Source organism: Nycticebus coucang, chromosome 21, assembly GCF_027406575.1.
Source record: "Nycticebus coucang isolate mNycCou1 chromosome 21, mNycCou1.pri, whole genome shotgun sequence".
In the NCBI taxonomy this organism is placed as follows: domain Eukaryota; kingdom Metazoa; phylum Chordata; class Mammalia; order Primates; family Lorisidae; genus Nycticebus; species Nycticebus coucang.
The window spans coordinates 730,174-744,038 of NC_069800.1; the positions used below are offsets into that span (position 1 = coordinate 730,174).

General features: G+C 38.5%; 1 protein-coding gene across 1 annotated transcript in view; it reads right to left on the reverse strand.

Annotated features, from left to right (window-relative positions):
- Nucleotides 1-2,824: 2,824 nt before the first annotated feature.
- LOC128574161 (rho GTPase-activating protein 20-like) overlaps nt 2,825-13,865 on the reverse strand; it is a 51,474-nt gene continuing 40,433 nt past the window's right edge. Inside the window, exons 12-15 of the mRNA XM_053574828.1 lie at nt 8,966-9,075; nt 5,422-5,605; nt 5,119-5,224; nt 2,825-3,879 (exon numbers count right to left, since the gene is read on the reverse strand). Coding sequence (XP_053430803.1) covers nt 5,141-5,224; nt 5,422-5,605; nt 8,966-9,075 — 378 coding nt within the window. The 3' untranslated portion in view covers nt 2,825-3,879; nt 5,119-5,140. The remainder of the gene's footprint in view (nt 3,880-5,118; nt 5,225-5,421; nt 5,606-8,965; nt 9,076-13,865) is intronic.

Genomic DNA, 13,865 nt, shown 5'->3' on the forward strand with positions numbered 1-13,865 from the left:
TATCTTGGGAAAATTTCTAGTAATGGGATTCATATAAAATAGTAGGCCCATACTTAGCTCTTTTAGGCCTCTTCATACTACTTTCCATATGGGCCATAGTAGTTGCAGTTCCATCTCGAGTGCATGAGTATTGCTTTCTTTCTGCACCCATGCCAGCATCTGCTGCTTTGAGACCTTATGATTGGGGTATTCTCACTGGGGACAGGTGTAAACTGAAATCTTAATGGTTTTGACTTCTATTTCTCTGATAATTAATGACAAAGAGCATGTATTCACAATTAGTTTTTCCATTAATCTGTTTTAGTGAGACAAGTTTCTATTCTTCTCTCTTGCTCAGTTAATAAAATTATTTAATGTTATTGATTTTCTTGACTTGCCTATATATTCTGGTTATTAGTCCTTTGGTGATGTCTAGTATCTTTTTCTGGAATGGCCATTAGAGTTAATCTCATATTACTGTTGATGTCCTGAATATCATCAAAATGTTTTCCTTTCAAAGTTTTCATTACCTTCACAGAAAGGAATGTCATAATGGCCAGATGAGACAAGTAGGGAGGATGATGAAGATCAGGAGGAAGAGGGGGAGGAAGATGAAGAAGAGGAAGAGGAGGAGGAGCAGGAGGAGGAGGAGGAGGAAGAGGAGGAGGTGGAGGCCAAACCAAGAGTAAAAATGATGTTGCTCACTATTAACTCCCTCACAGACAGTGCTATGTGATCTGATGCCTTGTCATCATGGAAGAGCTATGACTTTTTGGCTACAAATTCAGACCTTTTCTGTTGAATTTTTTTATCTAGCCTTTTTAATACTTCCCAAACTCAACTTGGTAAACCATTTGTTTATTTTTTTAACAAATTCATACTGAATAATTACTCTGAGATCAAAAACTTTAGCAACATCATTTTCACTCTTGGTTTGGACTCCTCCTTCTCTTTCTCCTCTTTCTCCTCCTCTTCCTCGTCCTACTCTTCCTCCTCTTCCTCTTCATCCTACTCTTCCTCCTCATCTTCTTCCTCCTCCTCATCTTTTTCCTCCACCTCCTCTTCGTCCTCTCCTCTTTCTCCTCCTCCTCTTCCTTCTCCTCCTCTTCCTCCTCCTCTTGTTCCTTCTCTTCTTTCTCTTCTTCCTCCTCCTAATCTACCTCCTCCAATTCCACTCCTGCTCTTCTTTCTTCCACTCTTTCCTGCTCATTTCAGCTCCTCCTCCTCCTTATGGTCATCCTCCTTGTTCTCCTCTGCATCCTCCTCTTCTTGTGGAGAATTGCCTGACTTCCGTTGTGCACTTTGATGCTTATTTTCAGGCTTGTATTGGTATTTCATTTTATTTTTCAGCAGTGATAAAACAACCCCAATCCTGGATTGTTTGCAAACGTATTTTTCAGAACAATTATCATATGTATTTTTGTCTAATTTTACTTTTGCTGCTTTAAAGTCATTGGTATCTGCAATGAGAACTACAACTTCCAGGTTCTTAGGATTTTCAATAGTATAAAATAATATTGTTTTCCAAACTTTTACCCAGTGAATGAGCAGGAAGAGGAGGAAGAAGAGAAAAAGGAGGAATATGAGGAAGAGCAAGAGGTGGAGGAAGAGGAAAAGGAAGAGGAGGAATAGGAAGAGGGAGAGGAGGAGGAAGAGGAGGAGCAGGAAGAGGAGGAGAAGGAGGAGAACAAACCAAGAGTGAAAATGATATTGCTAATGTTTTTAATCTCAGATTGATTATTCAGTATGAATTACTAAAAAATTAATAAATAGTTCACCAAGTTGATTACTGGGGAGGATTAAAAAGTTTAGATAAAAGAATGCAATGAAAAAGGTCTGAATTTTTAGCCAAAAAGTCATGGCTCTTCCATCATGAAAAAGCACCAGTTCACACAGCACTGTCTGTGAGGGAGTTAAGAGCAAGCAACATCATTTTCACTCTTGGTTTGGACTCCTCCTTCTCCTTCTCCTCTTCCTCCTCCTCTTCTTCCTCCTCTTCTTTATCCTCCTCTTCTTCATCCTCCTCCTCCTCTTTCTCCTCCTCCTCTTCCTCCTCCTTCTCTTCCTCCTCCTCCTTCTCTACATCTTCCTCTTCCTTCTTCTCTTCCTCCTCTTCCTCCTCCGTATCTTTTTCCGCCTCCTTCTCCTCCTTTTCCTCCTCCTACTCCTCCTCTTCCTCCTCTTCTTCCTTCTCTTCTTTCTTTTTTTCCTCCTCCTAATCTACCTCCTCCAATTCCACACCTGCTCTTCTTTCTTCCAGTCTTTCCTGCTCATTTCAGCTCCTCCTCCTCCTTTTGGTCATCCTCCTTCTTCTCCTCTGCATCCTCCTCTTCTTGTGGAGGATTGCCTGACTTCCGTTGTGCACTTTGATGCTTAGTTTCAGGCTTGTATTGGTATTTCATTTTTTTTTTAAGCAGTGATAAAACAACCCCAAATCTGGATTGTTTGCAAACATGGTTTTCAGAACAATTATAATATGTATTTTTGTCTAATTTTACTTTTGCTGCTTTAAAGTCACTGGTATCTGCAATGAGAACTACAACTTCCAGGTTCTTAGGATTTTCAATAGTATAAAATAATATTGTTTTCCAAACTTTTACCCAGTGAAGGAGCAGGAAGTGGGGGAAGAAGAGAAAAAGGAGGAATATGAGGAAGAGTAAGAGACAGAGGAAGAGGAAAAGGAAGAGGAGAAATAGGAAGAGGGAGAGGAGGAGGAAGAGGAGGAGAAAGAAGAGGAGGAAGAAGAGGAGGAGGAGGAGGAAGAGGAGGAAGAGGAGGAAGAGGAGGAGGAGGAAGAGGAGGAGGAGGAAGAGGAGGAGGAAGAGGAGAAGGAGCAGGAGTCCAAACCAAGAGTGAAAATGATGTTGCTTGCTCTTAACTCCCTCACAGACAGTGCTGTGTGAACTGGTGCTTTTTCATGATGGAAGAGCCATGACTTTTTGGCTAAAAATTCAGACCTTTTTCATTGCATTCTTTTATCTAAACTTTTTAATCCTCCCCAATAATCAACTTGGTGAACCATTTATTAATTTTTTAGTAATTCATACTGAATAATCAATCTGAGATTAAAAACATTAGCAATATCATTTTCACTCTTGGTTTGGACTCCTCCTTCTCCTCCTCTTCTTCCTCCTCTTCCTCGTCTTCCTCTTCCTCATCCTCCTCTTCCTCCTCCTCATTGTGTTGAATGGCCTGACTTTGTGCACTTTCATGCTTAGTTTCAAACTTTTCCAACTTTTTATCCTCAGTCTTGATTTCTTCATGAAAATTAGATGTATTTTCTCAAGATAGGAGCTATTCAGCTTCACTTTTTGTTTGCATGTCAGGAGAAGATTTGATTCCTCCATCAAATATGAACTGTAGTTTGCAGGTTAAAGAATGCTACATTGTCAGAAATTTGTTGAAGTCCATTCAAGATATGAACTCTTCATCTGGCCTACAAAGTTTCTGCTGGGAAATCAGCTCCCAAGTAGCTAGGGCTACAGGTGAGCCACAGCTGTTAATGTGATAGAATTAGCCTTGAAGATCAGGTGGAGCTTATACAGGACAGCTTATAGCATTTTCTATTTTTTTTTTTTTAACATGCTGCAGCTGTGGACAAGTGCCAGACAGAATCTTGGCAGGATTCTGTGGTGGAATATCTCTGCACATTGTTACATCCATCGGCTTGTCTTTAGGAGGCTGGTCCACCTGAACTAAAAGTCATACAGGAGGCTCTGAAGCTCATTTAGAATTCAAGGGCATCAAGGCCAGAGTCCAGAGACATTATAAGCGAGTCAATGCTTCAATTCAATTGGACCATTTTCTTTGATTCATCACACTGTGGGCCAGCAGCACAGTCGCTTTTTTTCTTCAAGCTCTCACATGAGGAAGCATTGCTCTCTGGAAAGCTAGATGTATCTGTCAAAAAATCAAACAGGATTAACACTCGTACTTAGCACGAATAAACCCATATTTCCTTAGAAATTAACTATAATGCTTAGTTTTATTGTCTTTTCAGGTAATGTATTTCAATTCCTACTGCCAATAAAGAAACTATTACAATATTACCACAGGTGTTAAAATGGGAAATGCCTGTTGAGGTGTACTAGATTTATCTTAGGTCCTGATGAATGGTCTTTCTCTATGCTAAATTTTCCCAAACAATGAAAATGTCATTAGACTAAGTGGTAATAACAAAATAAAAGTAAAAAAAAAATTCCATGTACCTAGTTCTGCATAAGAATGTACCTTCTAACATGGGTTGCTGGATGTTAAACATAGCTTACTCTTGGGAAATCCATTGACTAAGTCTATCAGTTTCTTTTGCTCAAGTTTCTGTAATATCCATTACCTCATTTCATATTTACAGTAATCGTAAAGAAACTTTCATCCACATTTTTTAGATTAAGATATTGATGCTCAGTGGCATAGAACAATTGGCCAAAGATAACATAACTAGCAGCTAGTGATATAGGAATTCGTAATCTGGAGGTTTCTTTTGTCTGTGATTTTAACATCTGCCTATCTGCCAATAATGCAAATTATTGTCAAATGATCTCATAGCACAGTAAAATTCTGAGAAGTGTCTCAAGAATCAGGGAGCGGAAAAAAGAAAAATAAGAACATCAGTCTTGCCTCTACTACTTCTGAGATTTCTATTCCAGTTTCAACACTACATACTACATATATTAGAATTCCTTAGCTGGGCATTGTGGTGGGCATCTGTAGTCAAAGCTACTTGGAAGGCTGAGACAAGAGAATCACCTAAGCCCAGGAGTGGGAGATTGCTGTGAGCTGTGATTTCACAGAACTCTACTGAGGGTGATAAATTGAGAGACTATCTCAAAAACAAAAATTTCTTTTAAAGTTTAATTTTTCAAAAAAAGAGTTCAAACTATCCTACTGTAGCATGCTGCCTCTGATAACTTATGAAAGCTAGGAACTTATCACACACCTTATTTAACCCTACCATCCTGTTAAATACCCTGACCTATTAGCAAGCCTTCTAAGAAATGATGGGAAACCCAGGGCTCTGTTGAGCCACATACCAGGCTTGCTTTCCTTCAGCTTGCATGGCTTTGAAGAAAACAACTGTGCCAGCATCTTCAGAGACATGAGTCAATTTTTCACAAAAAGCAACCCAATTATTGACAGTACCTGAGGGTTTTTCTTGAGTATTTTATATTCCGGATGACTCTCCAAACAGGGCAGTGACGTGTCCTCCAAAGATCTTGCGGCAGTTTTTTATCACAAATTCCACAAGCTGATTAACGTATAAAAAGAAGCATTTATTTTCATATAACATGTTGATAAATTGCATTTTATATAGTAAACTGAAATTTAAGAAAGTATATTCTATTTAACTTCCATAAGACATTGTCTTTAAGACTAAATACCTTCCATTTCCTTTACAAATGGTGATTCAGTTCCCCAGCAAGTATAATACAAAAACTTCATTACCTTTTCTGCAGAGGCCATTTCTTCTCTGCTCGCAGAAGGATGACAAATAATACTTGGAGCCATACACACCCCTAAGTGTAAAGCATCCATTTCATTTGCCGCGGAGAGTTCAGCGATATTACTTAAGACCAGGAACACGTACCGTAAGAGCACAACGTTTGCTCTTGGTAGCTGGTCTAATAGCCTAAATACAGAAAAATGCACTCGGTAAGCAAGGCAATTTATTTCAATCTTGTAAAGGCAGGCAACACTAACTTTGCATGAGGTACAAGGCAAATAGGAACCCAGCTCAGATACCCAAGTTTCAGTTAATGTGGAACCCAATGAAGTGAGAACTGCAGGGAGACAATGAGAAAAGAAAAACTGGAGATTTGGGGGGGGGCATATTTATACACTGTCTTCACAACACAATGAAAACTTAGTAGAATTCAGATAAGTGTCATTTAAAAACGAATACCCTTCATGAAATACTTTCCTGAAACTAGCTCAATATGTTGAAGCTTAGGTAAATCTTGCAACATTTAGATTACTCTCAACCACAACCCACCAAAACCTTTCTGATGAAATTAAACAGTAATTAATTTTAAATTGCTCCTTTATTTTTAACTGGCAACACAGAAATGCTGTCTCTAGGTGAAGAACCAAATCCCAGCTGTAAAGACCACCCGGTCCATTCTGAGAGTTCATTGTCTGCTCCACCATCTTCTGTGGTTGATTTTGTTCCAAATATTGCCTCATTCCTTTTTTTTTTTTTGAGAAAGAGCCTCACTATGTCACCCTGGGTAGAGTGTTGCAGTATCAGTTGTCAGTTGTCACAGCACCCTCAAACTCTTGGGCTCAAGCTACTGTCTTGCTCCAGCCCTTTAAGCAGCTGGGACTACAGCCACCTGCCACAATGCCCAGCCATTTTTTCTTTTTTTTTGCAGGTGTTTCGCCATTGTTTAGCTGGCCCAAGCCGTGTTCAAACCTGAATCTTTCAGTGCGTGTGTCTGGCACCATAACCACTGTGCAACAGGATGCCGAGCCAAATCTTACCTCCTTTCTATCACTTTTTACATATGTGTCACGTTTTCATTACTTTATTTTCTACTATTCTCATTTGGTAATTGCTAAGAGATTCTTTTTTTCTTTTCTTTTTCTCTCTCTTTTTATCTCTTAACAATTTTTTTTATTAAATCATAACTGGGTACATTAATGCATTTATGGGGTACAATGTGCTGATTTTGTGTACAATTTGGAATGCTTACATTAAACTAGTTAACATAACCGTCACCTCACTTTCTTAATGATAGTGTTAAGACATTTATACTCTACTCTTAATTGATTGACATGTACCCTTGCAATATACACCCTAGGTAAAGTTCCACCAATTACCCACCCTCCACACGTCCTCTTCCCTTCCTTCTAATCACTCTCCTCTTCCCTCTTTCATTCTGGGCTACAGTTGTGTTTACCTATTTACCAAAATATTGTATTACTCCTACTCAGAAAACATGGACAAGCTGATATTCACGATTGTTGCTTTTATAATAAAAGAATCTGCAACCTGAGGAAAACAAGCTGGTCTGACTCCTGTTGTACAAATCACAGAAAAGACTTTCTTCAGCATAATAGTCTGAAAAGAAGTATAATTCCTCTGAGGAGGAATTATGCAGGACTTTAAAATGGACCAAAAGATTACTGGGTGTATTGTATATAAAATAAGGCATCTAGTAAACGCTTTGGGGATACTATGGGATCCTTAAGCCTTTTCACAACCAGGACTGTTTACATCTCTGTCAGTTGAAGATAACTGTTAGCAGTGTACATAAAACATGGCAAAAGAATTGAAAACTCTGTCTGGTACAGAGTCAACAGATTTCTCTGAACCCTTGCTCTGGTAGAAAGGGGGATATTTGCATCATTTTGTAAATTTATTTCAGTATTTCTGGCTCCATTTGGTTCAAATACGTAAGGTTTCATAATGTGCAATCTATAAAGATGGCTACACTATCTTACTGATTTCCTTATTAATTATTAATTTAACTAAAAGCATTGTTATGCATTTATTTCATATTTTCATGAGAGACATAGTATTTTATTTTATCTCTTTATTTGTGTATGTATGTATTTATTTATTTATTTTGAGACAGATTCTCACTATGTCTCCCTTAGTAGAGTGCTGTGGCATCACAGCTCACAGCAACTGCACAGCCTTGATCTTAAGCAATTCTCTTGCCTCAGGCTCCCAAGAAGCTCCTCAGGCACTCAACACAATGCTGGGCTATTTTTGTTGTTGTTGTTGTTATTGTTGTTTGGGACAGGCCAGGTTTGAACTTGCCAGTCCTGGTGTATGTGGCCATCATTCTGGCCTCTGAGCTACAGGGTCTGAGCCAACATAGCCTTTTAAAAAATATTTATCTTTTAATGGTACATAGGATAAATACATATATGAATGATATGTGTATTATAAATATAGATAAATGATATTGTGAACAATGACCAAACAAATATGTAGAATTTGATGCTATCTAAATGGCTTACACCAAACCCTAATGGAAGTGGAGTTATGATTATGCCACATGGCTTAGTTTCTGGTATCTTCAATATCTGTACTATGTTCCAACAATCCCCAAAAGTATGCATATAATTCATATTTAAAAGATGTTCAAGGAAAAATATCTATACTAAACAATAACATGCACGTAAATGATAATGAGTGTCCTGAATTTTCACTCTTTAGTCAGAGTAAATAAACATTTCTTTTCTATTCTCTTATCATGTTGGATATATCCAAGAAAGGACTATCGAATTGGTCCCAAAATTTCCCTTGGCATGAGAAGAAACAATTTACTTTTTGTGATCATACTGACACTATACATCTCCTTTTTTATTGACATGACTCAAGAAGCTGAGCTGAGTGATTCTCTGCTTTGTTCCCACGATATTCTCTAAATATCTCTTTTATAGGACAGATTATACTGCACTGACAGTAATTTCTTGGTTTATCTATCTTTCCCAAACTGAATTTCTTGAGAAGAGGAAATAAGTCATTTTCTCTCTATGACTTCAGTTCAAGAATTAATAGAGATGTTTAATTACTTTGATATTTACCAAAATTAAGATCATAAATTGTAGCCTGTGTTATGCTGCATTAATTCACTTCCAAAAACCACAGTTGACTCCCCTTTCTGACTCTTCCATGCAAGTTTCAATTTGCAAGTCTTATTGGGGTTTCTGGCAGGGTTCCATTTGATTGTGTCTGTAGAGATTTTACATTTCTTCATTTTTGTGTCTCTCAAAAATTTCATAGTGACCCACATAACAGTTAGTGAATTAATGAAAAATAGCTCTTTTTATTCATTAAAAGTCAGGTACACAGAAGAGGCACAATGTTCAAGCATTTCATGCTTATTGGATTAGTGAGAAAACAATGACAGTGACAAGCTAATAGAAGCCAACTTCTAACCTGCTGCCCATGAATATAACTTTGAGTTTTAGTAGACAAATTATAAAATGTAAGGTATAAAATAAATTTTTGATACATAAATGTTAAAATAATTACCTTTTAATTTTTTCAATTTTCTGTCTGTCGCTGCTTATCTCCATTACGGACAGCCACTCGTGATAGAGCCTTTTGGCAAAAATGCTTTCCGGAATGTTTTTTAGAAAATCCTTACACAGAGGAAAAACAAATGTGTTAAGGCATTATTCTCATATCAAGTATATGCCAGAGAAGCCAGAAAGAATATAACTTGTTTCAAAGTTTAGTGAAGTCCTCCCTTCCACGAACTACACAGAATTCTGTGCCAATTCACCACTGACTTTTCAACAAAGAAACGAATGCTTTGATTTTTTTTTTCCAAATAAACCCATAGGAATAACTAAAGTCAGAATAACTGTGGGAAAGCTAAAGGACTCTCTATTTGGGTGGAACCTCCTCTGTGTACACATTTTAGCAGACTTGTACGACATCCTATGTTCTGGTGTTAAGGTGGTCTTCATGCCATCAGTATATGATATGGGAATGTTAAAAGAGCAAGTTTGACTCCACTTTACTGTTTACTCTTTTTCTGTTATGTTCCATTAGCTTCAAAACCGGTTCCTCTTCTGTGTCCCTCCATTGTTTAACTATGAATGCACTCCTCTAAAATTGTTAGTGTTGTAAGTTACTAACTACACTGGTGATTATATCCTTGGTGATTATCCCTTTTTCTGATCATGTTGTTTCTGACCCTCACCTGCGAGTCCCCCTCCCTACATTACCTTAGGAGATTGTAGATTGTATTTTTTTGTGAAAATGGATTACTAAGTGCTCTTGTGATCATAGCCTAATAAACTGACTAACACACCTCACTCTCTGTTGCTTTCACTTCTGGAATTATGCATGCTTGACCCCTGGAAAAGTTTTGCCTAATAAAATTCAGAGCCTCACTCAATTCAGGGTTGCACTCAGAAACTTCATTTTAAGACACTGGGGCAGTTGCCAGCCGGCTCTTCAATAAAAGTTCTCCTCTTTAATTTGACTTGTCTGGTGGTGTGGTCTTTGAGGGGACTCCTGGACATAACATTATAGAGATTCCAGGGAGGTTCTCCAGACACTGACACTGCCGATACTCAGGCGGCCTCCAGGGTGAGCTTTCATTAGAAGCCCCCTGGAAACTTTCCAGGGACCCTATAGTACCCAGTGCCCTCAGGAGAAAAGCTGACAATCACTCATAAATTCTGCCAAAGTCCACCTCCAGAGGGAAGAAATTTAAACACCTATATCTGCCTAGTGTCTGCAAACATGAGTGTAACAACTTGTTGTGTACATTTCTTGTTGTGCTTATTTGTTCTTGTAGACCACTGTGATAATATATAACTGTTTGTTGTATTTGCTTTTTGTGAGTTGTGTAGGGCCTTTAGGAACCTCTGAGGGAAAGCCAAAGGGGATGGAGCTGTGGACAGGAACCCCAGGTTGCTGGGCTATTGGCCTGTCAGAGACTGTCAGAAGCGTGTGTCAGTAGAGCATCCCACCCTTGAAAATGCTAGAAGAAAAACCAACGGTGAGTTTTAGCCCAGCCAGAGACAGCAAGACATTTCTGCTGCTGAGACATCGTTGCTGTGGCCTCAGTCCACGGGGAAATTGGGGTTCAGAGGGCAGGTGAAAAGGGACTTTGATTTCTATCCTCAAGAATGATGCCTGAGGTTGGTCCTGTAAACCTGTGAGACAGTAACCTCATACTCCCGGGCTTTGGGCCTGTCAGAAGCAGGAACCATGGGTTACTGAGCTATTGGCCCATTGGGGGCTCCCACAGAACAGTGGGATGCTGATGGGGACCCCTAACCACAGTTACACAAAATTACATATTTTAGTTCATTCCTGTTCCATTTATGTCTTATGCATTTAGTTAATATATTTTAGTTTGTACTTTTGCTTTTTTACAACATAGTGTTTTCATCACCAAAACCAGACTCACCCCAAGCTGTCTTTTCAAACATTTGAAGGATATTTTTCCACAGACAGAGTTCTCCAAGGAACACCTTAGAACCCTTTGTGAACTTGAGTGATGAGTTTTTAATGTGGGATGCCCCCCTATTCATTCACAGGTGCTTTTGAGCCTTTTCTCTAACAAGTTTAGAAAACAGCCTCAGAGAATCTAGTCAAGATGACTGGTGGAGATGGATGAGACCACCTTGGGAGGGAGAGTTCAGATGCACCTGGTGGTTTCAGCTAATCCTCCAGGTCCCCTTGATGAGTCTTCAGGGAGTCAAACACAGGGAGGGACTGGCATGTAGGAACAGGCACCTACACAGGCAGACGTCTAAGACAAGGTAAGATCCATCTGGGGTTCCCACAATTTGGGTGGAAGTGGGGGGTCTGATCAACCTCTGAGTCTGTTGAGTGGTGTACGAGTGTGTGTATTGGTTCTGAGCGTATAGAAATGTGAGAGTAAGTGTGGACTAATAGACATAGTTCATGTCAGGCCCTTGTCTGTCTTGTTGTTTTATGTCATTTGTTCAGGGTTCATGGGAAAATTGGTCTCGGCCTGAAACAAACAGTCTTGGAGACATTTGTGAGTGGATTGCAGATCTTTTCATTCAAGGGATCCTTCAAGACTTTGCTCCTTCTGAGATCTCCTTCTTTACCTACTTGCTCTTATGTGTCCTACAACGCTCACCACTTGGTGTGCCTTAGACCTGGCAATCACTGGTCTCTTCATCCGTATTATTGCTATTTGGCTTGGTAGTGCTGCCCCTCCAGAGTAGTCCTCCAAATGGTGTGTGGCTCTGACTACTTGTTTTATCTCTTTGTGGCAACCTTGTTCATACTTCTGTCCCCACCCAGTGTATTTTTCCCAGCTAGTTCTAATTCTTCTGCATCTCCCTAGCTCGTTGATACCTCATCCTCACCAGACTTTGGGTCCCTCTTTTTTCCATCATCTGGGGAAGACTCTTCCATCATAGCAGTAGCTCTTGACATGAGGCCCTCTCTTTTTCCTACTCTAGGGAGGTCTCTATTGCAGGAAGTAATGACACTTTTGAACTACATAAAGACCCTGGAGACTTGTCTGTTCCATTCTCCCACTATTCAGAGTTATTACTCAGAGTGTCTTTCCTTCCAGGATTCTCACTCTTAGCATTTGCCCCATTGTGGTACTCTTGGTTCCCATCAGTCAAGAGAAAGGAATTGTGTAGTTTTTATAATATTATTATCCCCTGTTGCCTCCAAAATTTCCATCCTGTTGACTTGTTAGTACATGTATTTTGTCATCCTATCACATTTCCTGTAAGCCTTCATTCTTATGCAGGCAACAGGGTTGTTGCCGGAATGGCAATGATGACTGGTTAGAAATTCAGACATATTAAAAGGAGTTCTGATTCCTTTCACTGCCTATAAAGACTAGCCCACTCCTTTTAATTGACACCTGCTATTAAAGGTGCCATGAAAGGACAAGAGAAGGCCACTCAACGTCAAGTGAGAATCTAAGGTATTTCATAAAACATCAATGTCCTCATGTCACTCTAGTATTATACTTTTATTCTTGTCAGAGAAGTAATAAGAAAAAAAATAGATCGATTCCAAGGCATTGCCTGTTCTATCGTATCTTCCACTAGACATGTGCCTGGATGATTGTGATTCAGGCTTATTGTCACAAAAGCTGACCATTTGGGGGTTAGGCTATTGAGTTTTCTAATTCCAAACTAATTTGAACTATTGCACCCATTTTAAAAGTCAGATAGAGAAGAGGAAAATTTGTGATTTCAAAATAGGGCAATTCTTTTAAAAACCTCCATAGAGAACATACTCATGATTGCTCTTGAAGACCAACATTAAATCTTACAACTATCCTTGAATGAAAATAACTTGGAACCATCTTAACTAACTCTGCCACAGTTGGAATAACAACTTAGGAGAGGTTCTGAATTGCAGTCATGAATCCCCAGCACATGACTAAACATCTCTTGTCTTTCAAAGCAGAACCTAGGCCTCAGAAGAATTTCACAATTCATTTGAGCTGAGATTTCACAGGACTAAAGAGAAATGTCTCCTGAAAAGTCCGGTGTATCCAAGTTAGCAAATCTCAAGCAATTTTTGTCCAATAACACTGGGAAGACTTTTACTTCTATTTCAGTAAAACCAGAAGACTATGTTAATTAGTCGCATGTAAGCACTCCAATTTCTACAGATAATCAAGACATTGAATCCCATCATGACAAAATTGTATTCATGATTTGTGTACAAATGACTTAATGAAAAAAAAGAACATGAGTGAAAAATTAAAAGAATACTTGAGTACCATTTCAAAACAGACTTAAAAATAAGAAAACAGAAATTTACAAAGTTGTGGTGAAAAATATGTCCCTTTTCACAACCACTTAGAGAAAATGGGTGTAAAACGCAGTTGTACAATAAAACTTCAATTACCCAAAATACATTTAACCAGATTCTTCAATCATTATGATTCTTTTTTTTTGCCCCTTTAAAAATAAATAATATTCTTGTCATTCGAATCACAATTTAGTACTTAAAATACCATTGTTCTTTGCAATAGCCTCAGCAATTTAGTACATTTTAAGAAGTGTATTTTTATGAAAAACATTATGCTGAGAAGATAGTTTGAGACAGCCTGATTTTCTTAAAAAAAAGAGATGGAAGAAAACCTAATTTCATGAAGAATATTTATTATGCCAATGTACATGCACAATATACATATCCTTGGCATATGTAATTTGCTTAAAGGACCATGTATGTCCGTATTATATTCCAGGATGGAAGAATAAGTACAAACCCTTTGCAAAACTGAATACATGACAATAAATCAAGTTCTCCATTTTTTTGAGTGATATTTATTTGAAAATGTCTAAATCAGGATTTGTTGAAGAAGAGACATGGCCCATGTATGAAGAAATGTGATTGATCGTAAAGTCATGAAGTAAGATTGTCTAACAAGAGGGCCACTCTGCTGAACTAGAGGTAG